Source organism: Eleutherodactylus coqui, chromosome 4, assembly GCF_035609145.1.
Source record: "Eleutherodactylus coqui strain aEleCoq1 chromosome 4, aEleCoq1.hap1, whole genome shotgun sequence".
Taxonomy (NCBI): domain Eukaryota; kingdom Metazoa; phylum Chordata; class Amphibia; order Anura; family Eleutherodactylidae; genus Eleutherodactylus; species Eleutherodactylus coqui.
Window position 1 is genome coordinate 48466048 of NC_089840.1, and position 20366 is coordinate 48486413.

The window sequence follows — 20366 nt, forward strand, 5'->3', positions numbered from 1 at the left end:
ATTTTGTACGATCGTTAGTTTTGGAACATATTTTTGCTCATGGGATTTGTTACATTAGTCAACATTAGCTCAGTATCACAAATTGGTCTCTCAGTGGTACACCCTGTCCATAAGTGGTATAATTTGTGTCGGTGATTTAGACAGCCGTTCCTGACATCATATAATAGAGGAGGAATCAATCCAGAATTTGGTTTAAACTATTTACCCCGTCATTCATGGTACTCTGTAAAGCTGTATCTGTCTGTCTTCTCTAATCTCTCTTTAGGTGCCTAATTTACATTTTTCTCTGGTAAAGATCTACTGTTGTCTTCATCTGTGCTAACCACTTTCCACTGCAGTATACAAGACTTCTCACATGCTGCTCCTCTTCCTTAGAATGTTCTCTCTCATTCTTATTCTGCTCTTTATTTCCTATAGCTCTCCCAACCACCTTTCGAATAATGCAAGTTCCAAAGAAACATTGGACAACCAAGTTTTTCATGGACTACATTGTCTTCTCCATGGGCAGTACAGTGGTTGGAAAAAGGTGGAGCACCTCCAAGAGGTCTTGAGCAATGAGCTGCAATGATTTTGTGCTTTTTGGTGGTGGCTGAGTGATAAAACGGATGTTGATGGCAGAGGTACTGCTAACACAGAGTGGTGTTACAACACAAGGAAAAAGGCTGGGATGAGGCACAAGTTTTTGTATGAAATAAACTCCTGAGCCGAGAGTAAAACCTAACTTTTCTCTTTTATTGAAATCTAGTGAGTATGACGTGTTTCGAGGCTTAATGCCTCTTCCTCAGATACACTGAGGGGAGCACAACTCTGGGAGGGGAGACAGTTTAGTTATGGCCCATAACCACTTGTCTTTTTTTATTGAAACCCAAAGAGTGAGATAGAGCTTGGAGAAGTCAGGTTTTGCTCTTGACTAGTGTTCGACTGGAGCGCCCACCAGTAAAATGAATTCTGGAGGCCAGGGGGAAGGTGGGGGGAGGAGGCCGGGGCCCACCCTGGTTCAGGGCCCATCGGGGGATTCACCTGGTACTTTGTGGGCCAGTCTAAGGACGCATTCAGACGACTGTATATCGGCTGGGTTTTCAAGCCCAGCCGATATACGGCGTCTCTCTCTGCAGGGGGAGGAGGCTGGAAGAGCAGGGAGCAGTGCTTTGAGCTCCCGCCCCCTCTCTGCCTCCTCTCCACCCCCCTGCACTATTTTCAATTAGGAGAGCCGGTACGGAGGCGGAGCTAATTCCCAGAAGTTAGCCCCGCCCCTGTCCCACCGGGCGTGAAAACCCAGCCTATATATGGTCGTCTGAATGCAGCCTTAGTCTGCTCTTTTTCTTTTTTTTTAATTTTACACAAAAAGTCACAACTCATCCCAACCTTTTTGCTAGCCCTTTTCTATGAATAGGGAAGCTTGAATTATACTTGCTACTGTCCTTTCTAGATTAATCCTTGCATGGATTACCATTTCTCCCATCCTGCATGTATCCACCTATGCTTTGCAGACCACATGGATTACAATTTCAAATACTTTACTATTTTATAATGCTGTCCATACCCACAAATCAGCTGACTATTGGAATCTATGGCTAGTGGCACAAACAGCAATTCATGTAGTATGGGGAACCTGAATAAACAAATCTACTCTACAGCACCAAGACAATTGAGAAAGTTAAATTAGTCTTCCAAATTCTTTCACCACATTGCACCAAAACTCCTCTGTTGCTTCTGACAGAACACATCTGCAACATCTTCAAGAACACATTTCAGGTGTCTCTGAACCCAATTTTTGAGGCTTGACTGTCCTGTAAGTAGTGTGCAGCTTAATGTTCAATATACTTCATATGGTTGCACATTAGTATCTGCAAATTATGATAAAAGGAATAGTCTACTTTGAACAATCTTTTTTTTTTGTTTGTTTGAAGGGTCCTTGGATGATAAATGGACCACACTAGAACTCCTAGCAATGAGCTGTAATCTGTGGGGAACCCTGCAGCAAGTGTTCAATTTTCTCCAGAGTGCCACCACCAGGGAAAATGAAGCACTATAGAGTTTTAATAGTAATTTGTATATGTAATGCAAATGCCAAATGAACATACACATACTGGGTTTCAAACCTGTCCATAAATATAACTAGGGCAGTGATTGCGAACCTTTTGGAGATTGAGTGCCCAGAATTCAATCCAAAACCCATTTATTTATCGCGAAGTGCCCACATGGCAGGGGGCTTATCATGACATATGATTTTTACCTGCGTCGTTATAAAAAGAGCAGGGACGCTTCAAAATAGACAGGGAAGAACGCCCTCAGTTTTTTCCTAGCTGGAGCCCTGGAGTACCATTGGTGTGGATTTTGACTGGAAATCAGCCCTGTAACCGCAGCTGTTTTCATATTATGCGGTGATCCCTCTCACCACCTCCGGAGGCTTCCTGCTGTCAGGGCTCCCCGGCTTCTGGTTCTCAGAAGCCTATTGTGGCCTCACCTGACCAGCAGTGCCGCACCTGACCAAGCCGCTGGGAACCGGAAGTCAGGGAGCGCTGAAAGTGGCAAGCCTTTGAAGGAGGTGAGCCGCATAGTATGAATTAGCTGCGGATATGTGACCGCCTCTGTAGTAAGTGACCCCCGTATTGGCCTCTGTAGTACTGGTGACTATCTCCCCACCACCACCGCTGTGGCCTCTGTAGTACAGGTGACCCCCCCCTCTCCCCTGGCAGTGACCTCAGCAGTAATAGTGATCACTATGACCAGTGTCCTCCCACTGGCCCCAGTGCTAGCAGTGGCCCCCGTAGTAATAGAGCCCCTCCCCCGTTCCCCCCTCAACCCATACACTTGCCTCCTCCTTGTAGTCTAAGTGGCGCTCTTCCTCTTCTTGTTTTGCTGTGGGTACACATACTGTCGGAAGTGTATGCACCCAGAATGCTTTCTCCCTTCTCCTCCCCTCCTGTGGAACCAAGGAGGAGAGGTCAGGGGAGGATGATCCCGGGTGCATACACTGACATCAGAGTGTGCACCAGAGATCAGCGCCGCTAATAGCGCCACTGAATGATTACCATCCGGTAACAACTATAGTGGTGAGCAGCTGTCGGCGTGCATGCCAACAGAGAGGGCTCTGCGTGCCCCCTCTGGCATGTGTGCCATAGGTTTGCCTCCATGGTTCTAGGGCGACATTGCAGTACCTTGTGTACAGTCTGTCTCAATACCAAATGATTTAAAATCCCATCAAATAACTTGTCTAAGAGACAAAAACATTGAGCCTCATCAGCTGACTATGGAGCAACCAGGGGGATGATTATTCATCTAAATCTGCGCTCTACAGTCATGTACTGGAAAAGGTTTTATTTAGAACAAGACCGTTCTGTGTGGATTACTGTAAAGCTAGTGATACATATTCATATCCAGAGATTATATCCGAACTTCACCAAAACAAGTATGCGCCCTTTACAGAGCTGCTTTGTTAACTGGTTTAATTATACAAAGCAGATGCAGATGGTCATATTTGGAACAGAGCCGTGATTCAGCTTCCATGGAGGGCTCTGCCTCCTTTTAGTTAGATGTACCCTGTATGTTAATCGAGCGTTTGTATCATGTGGTGGAGTCATATGGTCCCAATTCGGTAATCCTGGAGACAGATTCCCTTAAGATTAATGTCTTCTTTTAATTATAAGAGCTATATTAAGTTTAGTGCATAGTTTTTTTTTAACTTCTGAGAATGGCATGTAGGGAAATTATGAAACATCTTCCATCAAATATTGCCTATAGAGAAAAATAAGGTGATAGAAAGTGCCCCCATAAACCTTTTGAAGTCAAAGTGCATCCCAATTGACAGTGTCTAACAGAGAAGTTCCAGAGAATGCCTCCCTTAGCAGTGCGAAAGAAATTTGCCCAATTAACAGTGCCCGACCAGACAATGTATCTGTCACGCTGTGTTCCTGGAACCTATAGTTCTATGAGTTTCCCAGAGCACACTGCTGCAGGTTGATTTAGCTGGGTGATGGTGTGGAGTTCTCCAGCCAGCCAATTGCCACTGGTCTGCTGCACATAAATACTAGCCCCTCTTACTAGAGGATGCTGGTCATTTATTCATCTTTTATTTTATTCCCACTCAGATCTGGGTGTTATGCAGGTTTAGTCTGAAGTGTTTCTCTCAGCCTCCCTGAGGATAGTCTAGACACCTGTATTCCCCATCTGCATCTTATGCAAGCCCTCTCTCCCTTCCCCTTTGATAGGTACGGCCTCCAGACATTCAATGTCATGGGTGTTGTCAGGTGGCTTTTGCTCTTTCCCCTTGGTGTAAGGACACTTAGACTACTAATTGTTTAATATCTGTATGCATGAATTTTCTGATTGAGGTTTTGGTCTGTTTGTTGGTGTTAACAGAAATGTGTTCAGTGTCTGTTTAGGTGACCAGACATGTGGTGTGAACAGTCCTGTTCAGTGTATATATATTTCCCATGTCTGATGCTGATGCATGTGAATGATATCCTTTCTCTTACCATCTAGGGTGAGCCAGGCATCTCGGTTCCAGTGTGGGGCCTTCCCTATTGAGAACAATAAGTTATCTTGTTAAAGTAGGGACTCGCGAGACAATGAGAATCCTTGCTGTGGGCTTTTGAGCTTAAGTATCTTGGCCACAATATGAACCAATACCTCATACGTACTTTAGCTATTTCATCTGCTTATACATGTTGGTATTCTAGGTGGGTGTTTTGGCATTTTGTTAGTTGTTGTTGGATGTCTGCTCGAAAGTCTGGTTTACAGTTCACTTTGTTATGGTGTTCAGTGTGAATGCACGTCCCCCTGTCCTAATCCTTGCCAGCCAGCTCATATTTGGGTTGCATCTGTGGAGATCATTGTTTCCATGGCCTGCCCGAACGCAATAGTATCTGGTGCATGGATTTTCCATATTCGATGAAGTGGAACATTTTTATCATGTAATCGTACTCACAGCCCAGTATACTGAGGAAAGAAGAGATGCAGCTGCAGCAGCAGGCAACCAGGCCTTCAGCTACGGGGATGGTGGGGTATATTTTGGCAGACAGTTCACGGTGGCTCTACTGTCTCCCTTTTTCCAAGATGGCCAAAGGATAGCCTAGCCGAGCCATGCGCCGGGGTAAAAAAAAGGAGATCTATCTTGGTTATCAAAACAGCCTACATGTTTGTCATCGTGACGCCAGTGCCCCTGAATAAGTGACTAATTACCCACCCAGAATAAAGATTAGTCCACAACAAAATGCTTTTCAAAACCAGGGGCAGGCAGTTTCCTTTTACTCATGGTTAACTTGGTTATTTGCAATTATAAACAGTTCACCTGAGCTTGGCAAAGTACAGCATACAGTGCTTCAGAATAAACCTAGAATTTACATTCCCTGACTCATTCAAACTAAAGTACAGTTCTTCTCCTAAGGCGCACACACATCCTCAGTCGCTGTTATGTGATGCACACTTCCCTCGAGGCAAACTCTACTACACATAACGATTCTTTCATACACGTTTCTTTCTGCTACTAACGACAATCAGCTTCCTCACTGGTTTCTTTAAGCTGCAGTTCAGTGCGGGAACGGGCGGTATTGTATTCTCACACCAACTCCTTCCCTGTGTTTCTTGCATTTCTATCCCTAGAGGGGATGAACTTCCCATGAGAAGAGACATCGTCCAGGCTCAGCCCCGACAGGAGCTGCCCTTCTCTCTTCCATCTCCATTCTCTCCACTTCACTTCTCTCTATCAACCCCTGTCTCTTCTTCTCTCCCTAGCTCCTCCCCCTAACACCTGACACACTACACAGCACTTGCATACAGCAGTTAGGACAGACAATACACATAACTAGACTAGATTGATACAACTCCAGACATTTAGGCCTCATGTCCACGGGGACAATCAGGCCCGCCGCGGATTCTCCATGCAGAATCCGCAGCGGGTCCCTCCTTTCCCGGGGACATGAAGCCTGAATATAAGAATAAACTCACCTGTCCTGGATGCTGTGTGTCTCCCCTCTGTCGCGGCCGGATCTTCTTTCTATGGCCAGGCGGATGTGCTTGGCACGCGCATGCGCCGGGCACATCCGCCGGGCCGAAGAAAGAAGATCCGTCCGCAACAGAAGGGAGACCTGCAGCGTCCAGGACAGGTGAGCTTAATTATGGTACGGGTGTTCCGTGGATCCGGACGGCTTCCATAGGCTTCAATAGAAGCCTGTGGGAGCCATCCCCGCGGGAGACCCGCACTAAAATGGAGCATGTCCATTTTTTTTTTCCCGCACACGGATCCGCGCCTGAAGGGAAAAATGACATCCGCAGGTATTTAACTACCTGCAGGTGTCCAATGCATCCCTATGGGGCGCGGATCCGCGTGAGGAGAAACGCTGCGGATTTTAACCCCGTGGACATGAGGCCTAACTCTTTCATGCCCTGCTTTGTGTTAATACAGATAACCCTGCACCATACACCACTCTCAACAGTGACATAAAACACAAACCGGTTCAGTGCTGGAGGGGCCCCAACTCTGGACCACTACACAGCTAATAAAGCCTATCCTCCAGGCTTGATAAAATTCACTTACATGAGACCTTTTTGTCAAAAAATGTAACAAAACTGAAGTAAACACACCCTAATGCTGATGTTGATCATGTGAATGTGTTTTTCCGTTTGATAGAATCCTACATGATTATCTTGCTGCTTCATCTGTTTATGCAAGAAGTGGCTGGCTGCAAAGAATGTGATCTCCTCAAAGCTTAGACATGTCTGCTGAAGAGTCCTCATTAACCCCTTAGTGACAAAGCCTGTTTGCAACTTAATGATCAACTTGTCACATTCTTGGACCCATAACTTTTTTTCCCCCACAAATTTTCTGTTAATACAGACATATGAGGGCTTGTTTTTGCAGGGCAAATTGCATTTTTTTTAATGGAATTATTTCTGGGTACATGTAATGTCCTGTATACCTCTTTTATTTAATTTTTTTAAGGGGGGGGGGGGGGGGAAGAAATTCTGCCTTTTTTTGTTGTTGTCTTTTTGGATTTCATTCTTAAGGCATTCAGTGTGCAAAATAAATAATGTGATAACACTCTGTGGGTCGGCACGGTTCCGGTGATATCAAGTTTCTAAGGTTTTTTTTATGTTTTTGCTATCTTTGTACACAAACATTTTGTTTGTTTTTGTTTTAAGGTTTGCTTTTGTGTTGCCACATTCCAAGAGCCATAGCACTTTTATGTTTCCATCAGTGGGGCTCTATAAGGGCTTAGTCACACGGGTGCATTGGCGCCCGTGTTACTGCAGGAAGAAGATGGCTGCACTTCAGGACGGACGTCTCTCTGCAGCGCCGGAAGAAAGAACATGTGACCATGTCCATTTAGTTCAGCCTGGTTCAACCCCCCTTTCCCACCCTTGCTGGATCAGAGGAAGGCAAAAAAAAAAAAACTAGACAATTTAGCTCATTTGGAGGGAAAAAGTAATTCCTGACACCATAATGACAGTCAAGTAATCCCTGGATCAACATTTGAGATCAACAACCCCGCTGGTCACCTAATGTCTATATGCTGTAATATCATAGCGCTCTAGAAAGACGTCTTGTCTAGAGATGAGCGAACGTGTTCTTCCGAGCTTGATATTCGTGCGAATATTAGGGTGTTCGGGATGTTCGTTATTCGTAACGAACACCATGCGGTGTTCTGGTTACTTTCACTTCCTTCCCTGAGACGTTAGCGCGCTTTTCTGGCCAATTGAAAGACAGGGAAGGCATTACAACTTCCCCCTGTGACGTTCAAGCCCTATACCACCCCCCTGCTGTGAGTGGCTGGGAAGATCAGGTGTCACCCGAACATAAAAGTCGGCCCCTCCCGCGGCTCGCCTCAGATGCCGTGTGAGTTAGATGAGGGACAGTGCTGTTTGTACCGGAGCTGCTGTAGGGAAAGAATTGGTAGTTAGTGTAGGCTTCAAGACCCCCAAAGGTCCTTATTAGGGCCACTGATAGCTGTGTGTTGGCTGCTGTTAGCAGTGGCAATTTTTTTTCTTCTCAAAATCGGCTCTGCAGAGCGTTGCACCCGGCATTAGGGACAGAAGTGCTGCATAGGCAGGGAGAGTGTTAGGAGTGAGTGTAGCCTTCAAGAACCTCAACGGTCCTTTCTAGGGCCATATTTATCCGTGTGCAGTACTGTCCAGGCTGCTGTTAGCTGTGCTGCATTTTTTTTGCTTCTCAAAATCGCCTCTGCAGACCATTGCACCCTCCATTGATACTGCAGGGAAAGAATTGTATAGGCAGGGCCACAACACAGTTATTATTCATTGAATATACGCAGTGCTGCCTTTTGGTGCAAAAAAACGGAAAATAATTCTATTTGTCCTGCCTCTGTCCGTCCTAACGCCGGTGGACACGTGTCGGCTGCGTGTGCAACCTGTAAAAATCAGACGCACCCAGCTACATTTTACTCCTGGCTTTGCCATTTGCTTTCCTTAATTGGGAAAAAAAATACCTGCTCTGCCACAGTTAATAACTCTGCTACCCTCACGTTCTGTGACACATTAGCAGGAAAACAGCACAGTTATTAAACTTCTCATGTTCATAGAATATACGCAGTGCTGCCTTTTGGTGCAAAAAAACGGAAAATAATTCTATTTGTCCTGCCTCTGTCCGTCCTAACGCCGGTGGACACGTGTCGGCTGCGTCTGCAACCTGTAAAAATCAGACGCACCCAGCTACGTTTTACTCCTGGCTTCGCCATTTGCTTTCCTTAATTGGGAAAAAAAATACCTGCTCTGCCACAGTTAATAACTCTGCTACCCTCACGTTCTGTGACACATTAGCAGGAAAACAGCACAGTTATTAAACTTCTCATGTTCATAGAATATACGCAGTGCTGCCTTTTGGTGCAAAAAAACGGAAAATAATTCTATTTGTCCTGCCTCTGTCCGTCCTAACGCCGGTGGACACGTGTCGGCTGCGTGTGCAACCTGTAAAAATCAGACGCACCCAGCTACGTTTTACTCCTGGCTTCGCCATTTGCTTACCTTAATTGGGAAAAAAAATACCTGCTCTGCCACAGTTAATAACTCTGCTACCCTCACGTTCTGTGACACATTAGCAGGAAAACAGCACAGTTATTAAACTTAGATTATTCATTCACTAGAGGCAGTGGGGCCTTTCGTTTTCAAAAAAGGGAAAAAATTATATTTGGCCTGCAGTCTTGCGCCAATTTATTAGCTGCCTGTGAAATCAAATCACTGGTAATACAGCATGCTGAGGGGTAGGGGTAGGCCTAGAGGACGTGGACGCGGCCGAGGACGCGGAGGGCCAAGTCAGGGTGTGGGCACAGGCCAAGCTCCTGATCCAGGTGTGTCGCAGCCGACTGCTGCGCGATTAGGAGAGAGGCACGTTTCTGGTGTCCCCACATTCATCGCCCAATTAATGGGTCCACGCGGGAGACGGTTATTAGAAAATGAGCAGTGTGAGCAGGTCCTGTCCTGGATGGCAGAAAGTGCTTCGAGCAACCTATCGTCTACCCGCAGTTCTGCGCCGTCCACTGCTGCCAATCCGAATCCTCTGTCTGCTGCTCCTCCTTCCTCCCAGCCTCCTCACTCCACTACAATAACACCTGCTCAGGAGCGGGAACACTCCCAGGAACTGTTCTCGGGCCCCTGCTTAGATTGGGCAGCAGCGGTTCCTCTCCCACCAGAGGAGTTTATCGTCACTGATGCCCAACCATTCGAAAGTTCCCGGGGTCTGGGGGAAGAGGCTGGGGACTTCCGCCAACTGTCTCAACAACTTTCTGTGGGTGAGGAGGACGATGACGATCAGACACAGTTGTCTTGCAGTGAGGTAGTAGTAAGGGCAGTAAGTCCGAGGGAGCAGCGCACAGAGGATTCGGAGGAAGAGCAGCAGGACGATGAGGTGACTGACCCCACCTGGTGTGCAACGCTTACTCAGGAGGACAGGTCTTCAGAGGGGGAGTCAAGGGCATCAGCAGGGCAGGTTGCAAGAGGCAGTGCGGTGGCCAGGGGTAGAGACAGGGCTAGACCGAATAATCCACCAAGTGTTTCCCAAAGCGCCCCCTCGCGCCATGCCACCCTGCAGAGGCCGAGGTGCTCTAAGGTCTGGCAGTTTTTCACAGAGACGCCTGACGACCGACGAACAGTGGTGTGCAACCTTTGTCGCGCAAAGCTCAGCCGGGGAGCCAACACCAACAGCCTCACCACCACCACCATGCGCAGACATATGATGGCCAAGCACCCCGCAAGGTGGGACGAAGGCCGTTCAGCGCCTCCGGTTTGCACCCCTGCCTCTCCCCCTGTGCCCCAACCTGCCACTGAGATGCAACCCCCCTCTCAGGACACAGGCACTACCGTCTCCTGGCCTGCACCCACACCCTCACCTCCGCTGTCCTCGGCCCCATCCAGCAGTGTAGTTCAGCGCACCGTCCAGCCGTCGCTTGCGCAACTGTTGGAGCGCAAGCGCAAGTACGCCGCCACGCACCCGCACGCTCAAACGTTAACCGTCCGCATAGCAAAATTCATCAGCCTTGAGATGCTGCCGTATAGGGTTGTGGAAACGGAGTCCTTCAAAAGTATCATGGAGGCGGCGGCCCCGCGCTACTCAGTTCCCAGTCGCCACTACTTTTCCCGATGTGCCGTCCCAGCCCTGCACGACCACGTCTCCCGCAACATTGTACGCGCCCTCACCAACGCGGTTACTGCCACGGTCCACTTAACTACGGACACGTGGACAAGCACAGGCGGGCAGGGCCACTACATCTCCCTGACGGCACATTGGGTGAATTTAGTGGAGGCTGGGACAGAGTCAGAGCCTGGGACCGCTCATGTCCTACCCACCCCCAGAATTGCGGGCCCCAGCTCGGTGGTGGTATCTGCGGAGGTGTATGCTTCCTCCACTAAAGCACCCTCCTCCTCCTCCTCCTCCTCCTCTGTCTCGCAATCAAGATGTGTTAGCAGCAGCATGTCGCCAGCAGTCGGTGTCGCGCGGTGTGGCAGCACAGCGGTGGGCAAGCGTCAGCAGGCCGTGCTGAAACTACTCAGCTTAGGCGATAAGAGGCACACGGCCCACGAACTGCTGCAGGGTCTGACACAGCAGACCGACCGCTGGCTTACGCCGCTGAGCCTCCAACCGGGCATGGTCGTGTGTGACAACGGCCGTAACCTGGTGGCGGCTCTGCAGCTCGGCAGCCTCACGCACGTGCCATGCCTGGCCCACGTCTTTAATTTGGTGGTTCAGCGCTTTCTGAAAAGCTACCCACGCTTGTCAGACCTGCTCGTAAAGGCGCGCCGCCTCTGCGCACATTTCCGCAAGTCCCACACGGACGCTGCCACCCTGCGCACCCTGCAACATCACTTTAAGCTGCCAGTGCACCGACTGCTGTGCGACGTGCCCACACGGTGGAACTCTACGCTCCACATGTTGGCCAGGCTCTATGAACAACGTAGAGCTATAGTCCAATACCAACTCCAACATGGGCGGCGCAGTGGGAGTCAGCCTCCTCAATTCCTTTCAGAAGAGTGGGCCTGGTTGGCAGACATCTGCCATGTCCTTGGTAATTTTGAGGAGTCTACCCAGGTGGTGAGCGGCGATGCTACAATCATTAGCGTCACCATTCCTCTGCTATGCATCTTGAGAAATTCCCTGCAAACCATAAAGGCAGCTGCTTTGCGCTCGGAAACGGGGGCGGGGGAAGACAGTATGCCGCTGGATAGTCAGGGCACCATCCTGTCTATTTCTCAGCGCGTACAGGAGGAGGAGGAGGAGCATGAGGAGGATGAGGAGGAGGGGGAAGAGACAGCTTGGGCCGCTGCTGACGGTACACCGGCTGATTGCCTGTCATCCTTTCAGCGTGTATGGCCTGAGGAGGAGGAGGAGGAGGATCCTGAAAGTGATCTTCCTAGTGAAGACAGCCATGTGTTGCGTACAGGTACCCTGGCACACATGGCTGACTTCATGTTAGGATGCCTTTCTCGTGACCCTCGCGTTGCACGCATTCTGGCCACGACGGATTACTGGGTGTACACACTGCTCGATCCACGGTATAAGGAGAACCTGCCCACTCTGATTCCCAAAGAGGAAAGGGGTTAGAGAGTGTTGCTATACCACAGGACCCTTGCGGACAAGCTGATGGTAAAATTCCCAGCCGACAGCGCTAGTGGCAGAAGGCGCAGTACCGAGGGCAAGGTAGCAGGGGATGTGCGTAGATCGAGCAGCATGTACATCCCAGGCAGTGCAACAGTCTTTAAGGGCCTGGCCAGCTTTATGGCTCCCCACCAAGACTGTGTCACCGCTCCCCAGTCACGGCTGAGTCGGCGGGAGCACTGTAAAAGGATGGTGAGGGAGTACGTAGCGGATCACACGACCATCCTTGGTGACGCCTCTGCCCCCTACAACTACTGGGTGTCGAAGCTGGACACGTGGCCTGAACTAGCGCTGTATGCCCTGGAGGTGCTTGCTTGTCCTGCGGCTAGCGTCTTGTCGGAGAGGGTGTTTAGTGCGGCTGGGGGAATCATCACAGATAAGCGTAGCCGCTTGTCAACCGACAGTGCCGACAGGCTAACACTCATCAAGATGAACAAAGGCTGGATTTCGCCAGACTTCTCTTCTCCACCAGCGGACAGCAGCGATACGTAAGCAATACGTAGGCTGCACCCGCGGATGGAAGCTACGTTCTCTCTCACCATCCAAAACGGGGACATTTCTGCTTCATCAATCTGTGTCTAATATTCCTCCTCCTCCTCCTGCTCCTCCTCCTGAAACCTCACGTAATCACGCTGAACGGGCAATTTTTCTTAGGGCCACAAGGCTCACTCAAATAATTTTTCTGAACAATTTTTATAAGTTTCAATGCGCTTAAAAGCGTTGGAACTTTAACTTGAACCAATTTTTCGTTACACTGGGCTGCCTCCAGGCCTAGTTACCACTTAAGCCACATTAACCAAAGCGATTAATGGGTTTCATCTGCCCTCTTGGCTGGCCATGGCCAATTTTTGGGATGTACATTAGTACTGTTGATACAGCAATTTTTGTGGGCCCTCGCCTACAGTGTAATCAAATTAATTTTTAGCCCACCTGCATTACAGCTGACGTTACTCAGCTGTGTTGGGCAATGCAATGGGATATTTTTGTGTACCGCCGGTGGGTTCCAGGGAGCCACCCATGCTGTAGGTGCACACAGAGTTTTTAATACATGTGTCCACTTCTAAAGAACCCCAGTCTGACTGGGGCATGCAGTGTGGGCCGAAGCCCACCTGTATTACGCACGACATTACTACCTCAGCTGTGTTGGGCAATGCAATGGGATATTTCTATGTACCGCCGGTGGCTTCCTGGCACCCACCCATGCTGTAGGTGCACACGGAGTTTTTACTACATCTGTACACTTATAAAGAACCCCAGTCAGACTGGGGCATGCAGTGTGGGCCGAAGCCCACCTGCATTAAGCACGACATTACTACCTCAGCTGTGTTGGGCAATGCAATGGGATATTTTTATGTACCGCCGGGGGGTTCCAGGGAGCCACCCATGCTGTGGGTCGACAGGGACTTCACAATAGGGAGTTGTACCTGCCTGTGTCTATGAATTAAAAAGCCCGGTCTGACTGGGGCATGCAGACACCTTGACAGAATGAATAGTGTGTGGCACATAGGTTCCCCATTGCTATGCCCACGTGTGCAGCTCCTGATGGCGGTGGCACAGGATTCTATTTCTCATTGCTTCTGTACAGCATTGTGGGCTATCGCTCCGCCACTTTTAAAGAGGGTCGCTGCCTAGCCGTGCCAACCTCTGCAGTGTGTGCCTGCGGTCCCTCGTCATGGCAGACGCAATTCTAAATAGACATGAGCGTGGTGTGGCATGAGGGCAGCTGAAGGCTGCCCAGGGACACTTTGGTGTGCGCTGTGGGGGGGAGGGGGGGCGGTTGGGCAGCATGTAACCCAGGAGAAGTGTCAGTGGAGTGTCATGCAGGCAGTGATTGTGCTTTGTTGGAGGTAGTGTGGTGCTTAGCAAAGGTATGCCATGCTAATGAGGGCTTTTCAGAAGTAAAAGTTGTTGGGAGGGGGGGGGGGGGCCCACTCTTGCCGGTATTGTGGCTTAATAGTGGGACCTGTGAACTTGAGATGCAGCCCAACATGTAGCCCCTCGCCTGCCCTATCCGTTGCTGTGTCGTTCCCATCACTTTCTTGAATTGCCCAGATTTTCACACATGAAAACCTTAGCGAGCATCGGCGAAATACAAAAATGCTCTGGTCGCCCATTGACTTCAATGGGGTTCGTTGTTCGAAACGAACCCTCGAACATCGCGGGAAGTTCGTTCCGAATAACGAACACCCGAACATTTTGGTGTTCGCTCATCTCTAGTCTTGTCCCATCTTAAACTCCTCTATGGATTTTGCCATCACCACATCCTCAGGCAGAGCATTCCACAGTCTCACTGCTTTTACAGTAAAGAACCCCCTTCTGTGTTGGTGTTGAAACCTGCTTTCTTCTAGACGTAGCAGATGTCCTCTTGTTACCGTTCCAGTCCTGGGTATAAACAGATCATGGGAGAGATCCTTGTATTGTCCCCTCATGTATTTATACAGCTATTTGGTCGCCCCTTAGCCGCCTTTTTTCCAGGGTAAATAATCCCAATTTGGATGCCTCTCTGGGTATTCCAGTCCCGTCATTCCATGTATTAGTTTAGTTGCCCTTCTTTGGACCCCCTCAAGCACTGTAACATCTTTCCTGAGCAGCGCTGACGAAAACTATGTGCAGTATTCCATGTGAGGGCTGACAAATGCCTTATATAGTGGGAGGATAATGTTCCCGTCCCTCGCCCCTATACTATACTATGCAAGACTAACAAAATCCTCAATTCTGGCAGATGTTTTATTTTAACAGCTTTCATCAAGCAGTGTAAATGGTATGTTAAATTGATTCTGCAGGCCAGTGTGATTACATCAATACCAAATTGATACAGGTTTTTTCTGCAACTTTTTCATGCTTAAAAAAACAACAACTTTAGTTTTGTGTTTAAATACCCCTAACATTTTTATCTTTTTTTTTTGTCAATGGTGCTGTGTAAGGGCTCAGTCACATGGGCGCCGATCTGCCCGTGTTTCTGTACGATAAGACCGCTGCACTGCAGGTGCGGACGACTCGGGGCACCGGCCGGAAGAAAGAACACATGGCCGACAATGAAGCCGGTCATGCAGAGAGTCGCCATCTTATTGTGCAGAAACACGGGCGGATCTGCACCCGTTTTCACACTCGGCCGATATACGGTGTTCTTCTCTGCAGGGGGAGGAGGCTGGAAGAGCCGGGAGCAGTGCACTGAGCTCCCACCCCCCTCTCCATGCCTCGACACTATTTACAATGGGAGAGGGTTGGGACGGGGGGGAAGTTAAGTCGCAGAACTTAACCCAGCTGATATACAGTCGTCTGAAGCTGCCCTTAGGTTGTATTTTTCTTAGGGGGTGGGGGGGGGGGGGGGTTGAGTTCTACTTTTTAATGGTACCATTCATTGATACAAGCGGCATTTTATTCACTTACTATTCTATTTTTTTTGTCAGACGCAATAGACAAAATGACAAAAAAAAGGTGAAAACAGCTATTTTTTTTTCATAGTGCACTATGCAGGTTAAATAATGTATTAACTTTTTTCTCTGGGTCATTACGAATGCAGCGATACCACGTATGTTTTTATTTTTCTTGCATAGTAAATGGGGAAAGGTGGTTTTTTTTGTGTGTGTGTGTGGTTTTTTGTTTTTTTTTTATTCTTTCTCCACTAGGGCACTTGAATAGCACCATATTTTATCGTTTTTCCAATGTACTACTATACTTCAGTATAGCAATGTATTACAAAGCACATTGCAATTTTCTCCAGTAGACAAGTGCCAGTAAATAACAGCAGTTCTCATCTATCAGACCTTTACACCGTCTGATTCAGACTCTATTAACCCTTTCCAATCCACTGTCTGACATCTTCAGAAATTCTGATTGAAGGCTGTACAGCTCCGATGTCGGAAAACGCCCGGCAGGGTATTTTTACTATATATTACTAGCCACTCTGTTGTCAGGGACCTCTCCAGCATGTCCCATACCGCAGTACTGGCTCTAGCCAGCAGATGGCGCCATTGTATAATGTCAGAAAGAGAAAACCCCCTAGGAAACCCTGAATCCAAAATTTGGATTGTTAAGGGACGAAGGATTGTTCATCCCCATAGAGCTGTCCTTGATCAGCTGCACATCTCCCTGTCGATTTGAGGAGATGCACAGTGTACCTGCAAACATTCTTATGCTTATGTATAAATGAGCCAATTGGGCTGCGAACAAGTGTAGGCTCAACCATCAGCTGCTCTTTTACACTGTTCAATGATTGAGCAAAAGATCGTACTTGCCTTATAATCGAGCTGCGTAAATGCCCAATGTGGGAAGGAAGGGCTGTGTCCAACATGGCCGCCTTAAGGAAGTTCTTAAAAATAAAATGTAAAAAAATACCTATAGCCTTCCTCTTATAAAACAAAACAATATTCTTCTATAAATTGAAATCTAACGAATGACCCTCGCATTACATCCAGGAGACATTCCCTTTTAAAAAGTGATGTTTTTGTTATAGGATACACAACAATAGAAGTGAAACCCTTCCGTTGACTAGGGACCAGGAGACATCAGCGACTCTGAACCTCACAGGTGAACAAACCGATGGATTATACGTTTGTGAAGCAGCCAATGACGTGGGAGTAAGCCAAGGATATATTTACATGTCATTAAAAAGTAAGTACAGGATGTATCTGATATTGGATTATGTGTGCTCAGTCCAGCTAATTGCATTTCATCATGTTATGTATCCATTAGGGATATTGATGATTACGTCATGAGCGGCTACAGCAGCATTCACTTATGTAGGGATGATTATCAGCAGCCATGGATACAAAAAAAAGCAAAGCCTGTAAACACAATGTTTTAAGGTGGTTTTTACGCAGGATAACTATTGGCTGATTTCCAGTGATAGTTGTCCCATGTAAGCACAGGACCCAACAGGGTATCGAGCGAGAAATTGCTCAGTAGTCACTGAAACAAAGCGACAAGCGAGTAACTTCTCGCTCAGTATAAACAGGCAGTTGATATTTCAGCGAATGCCTGTTCAGTGAATAGAGGCAGCTGGCCAGATGAGATCTCTGGCGCCTTCTGCTTCCATTGTGCGAAAGCACAGAAGTGATAGTTGTTGGGACGCTGTGAAGTGCTTAGTCATCCCATGTAAAGCCACCTTTGGCTACAAATAAAAATAAAAGTTTGTTACTATGTTATACATAGCTCCTAACTTTTTGGGTGGTGAAAGAGGGACACTTATGGTTCATTCTGTGACGGATCCATTTTTACATCCATGTTTTTACCCCTGAATACTTAATACTTAATTTAAATATCCCAAAAAGCATTGAATGTAGAAATTTTTATGATCCAGATTGAACCATATGATGGAATAACCTGCAAATTGGGGTCTAATATGCAGGTAGGAACCATACAGATGGTTTTGGAGCAATATGATGGGTTTATTAATGAAAGCATATTCCTAGATCAAAAAGATGGATATTTAAGGGCCAAAGAGGGACTTGGGTCATAAATAGGGACACTTGTGGGGTACGTATATATGCGTGTATTCAGATATCTTCGTTGGTTGGAAGGGTTACTATTTCTACTTATGAACATCTAGAAGGCATGAGGAGACTTAAAATGACATGCAGTTTCCCAGAGGAGCATGCGTGGCCTTGTAAGTCTCCTCACACCACCTAGGTGGTCTCCACAAGGAGATACTATAACCCACCGACTCCAGATCATAGGCCTCTCATCTAACAAGACAGAAACGTACTCTACACTGATGAGGGGCAAAAACCTCAATACAACCTGTCTGTACTTGGTTATTTTTTCCTTTTGGGGAACATCTGGCTTTCCCTTATATTGCTAGTCATGTTATAAGGCCTGTTAGAAGGACAGACATTGACTTGTAGGAAAGCTGCCTTCTAATACATGGTGCTGCTGAGGCATTGTACCATTTCCCTTTTCAGATATTTTGTTATACCATGCTTGATGATCTCAGATTATGGTTGCCAACTGTCCACAAATTCCTGGATAGTAAAAATAGGGTACGTTTTTCCAGGGTACCTTAAAAAAAAAAATAGATGCATCCGTGATTTTTCTGAGATTGGTGATACTTGAGCCGGTAATTACAGATGTAGCAAATGTTAATATGGCATTAAATGTGTTATGATAACTTAAACGGGTTTCTAAGTAAATACTATTTGACTTATTCTCAGGATTGTGAAGTAAAACACTCCTTTTTAAATGTTTGAGGAAAAGGTCGTGCCACATAAGAAAGATAGTGTTTTTTTGGTTTGTTTGTTTGTTTGTGCAGGGTCCGAGGAGCAGGCCCTCAGCCGAGGAGACAGCGGGGTAGAGAGATAACCTTGTTATGGAGCTCTACTGTCTCCTCCCTAAGGGTAGCTTGGGACCTGACCTCAATACTGCTGGGAGAGATCACAGGAACAGTAACCATGGTTACCTGTAGTCCAACCTGTCACTCGTGACGTCAACATTCCATCCTTTGTGGTGGATCCCCCAATGTCAATTCCAGGAAATAAAGTAGTCCACGCACAAATTACACTTTTCTGAACAGGAACCCGGAACATTCTCTTCTGCTCATTTACTTAAACATGTGTAAATGAAAACAGTCCAACAATTCTTACAATGGTGATGCAGGGAGAATTCACAGGGTATTCATATCTCTACAGTCTGTTCTCTTTAGGCATTAACCCTCCCGGTAACTGTCTTTCCCTCTCCTGCCAGTCACTCACATTTCTCGCGCTTGCTAGCAGTCCCTTTCTTAGTACTTGGCAGTAGTACAGAGGATTCCTAGGTTAAACAGGCCCAGGCTGAGCATTGGGCAATCGCTCTGTCTCCTCCATACTCCACACACAGACCGACCTGACAGCCTCTCTCTCTCTCTGTCTCTCTCCTGACTCCACTACTCTCCACCTCTCATTCACTTTCTTCTCCTTGCATTGCATTCTTGCAAACACATATATCAAGCATCATACAAAAAGATACATTTTGCGGACAGGACATACCAGACATTAACCCTTTTTTGTTTCTACAGCTATACAATACACACACATCTGATGCACTCTACAAACAAGACACTGACATGAGACAAACATAGAACATTTTGGAGGGGACCCCATTAACTCTGGGCCACTACATTTGTATGGTTAAAATGTTTACCCAGCTGATTATAACATCACTGGGGGTGAGCTGCATCTTCTTTATTTAGAGACCCTTCCACTATGTCTCTGGAACTAATCTTTAGCCTACCACCTTCCAAAAGGAGGATATAATTCCCTATTCTATAGCTCTCTTTATATCTCCATATATTACTGGGGTTGCCCCACCACCTTTTTTTTTTCTTCCACTACTCTAGTCACTACAACCTGGACTCCACAGGTAGAGCATAGTCCAGGAAATCTTTCAAAGACAGTATCCTGGATGCATTTAAAGAACCCAGCTTTTATTCCTCTATTAGGGTATGTTAACATTTAGCAGAAATACTGTGGATTCTCCGTGACAAAATCTGCAGCATTTCCGCAAAAGACAAAAATTTACATCATCGATGCGGAATTGACTGCTTTTCCACAGCTGATGTAAGCAGCCACAGTGCTCCTCCTCACCTCCAAATTGTTCGCCCAATTAGCACTTCCTTCACTCGGCAGTCTCTATTGAGTGCAGCAGTGCCACTGGTCAGGTGATGCCACTTCTGCTCCCATGATGCTTTCTTTTGAAAGTTTCTTTGGACTATACTTGGGATATTTCATCAATAGTTGATCAGCTGGGGTCCGCTGCTCAGAACTCCGGTCGATCAGCTGATCGGACACCCGCTGTCAGCGCTACAGCAAAAAAGGGGTATGGAATGGAAGTGGATAGCTCCAACCTCTGTGAGTGGCTGGTGCTTGTAATTGCAAGCATAGCTCCAATTAAAATGCATGAGCGCTGCGCCTGCAGTTATCAGTGCTGCCCACTACAAACAGGTTGGAGCAGCAGCTTCTGCTCTATACCCCTGTGTGTTGCAGCATTGACAATAGGCACCTGATCATCTGATTGACCGGGGCCCTGAACAGCGGACCCCAGACTATCCGCTATAGACGACCTATCCTGAGCAGGGGTGGGCTAGGCCATTGGGCAGAAAATTGTGCGTCCCATTCTGCCGTGTGAACATACCCTGAGTGTGGACTGCAATGTACGGGCCACTGCTGTCTGCTTACCCCCAAGCCTACAATTTGCCAGCCAAAGCCTGATTCTGAGGATAGATCATCAATAGTATTTCCTTGGAAAACCCTTTTAACTACAATGTATTACAATGCTGCAAATTGAG

General features: G+C 47.3%; 1 protein-coding gene across 4 annotated transcripts in view; it reads left to right on the top strand.

Moving 5' to 3' along the window:
* Positions 1–20366, top strand: part of LOC136625299 (nectin-1-like) — a 70206-nt gene that overhangs the window by 20101 nt on the left and 29739 nt on the right. For all 4 annotated transcript variants that reach the window (XM_066599386.1, XM_066599387.1, XM_066599388.1 and 1 more), the window contains exon 5: positions 16563–16720. In XM_066599386.1, the coding sequence (XP_066455483.1) occupies positions 16563–16720 (158 nt within the window). The remainder of the gene's footprint in view (positions 1–16562; positions 16721–20366) is intronic.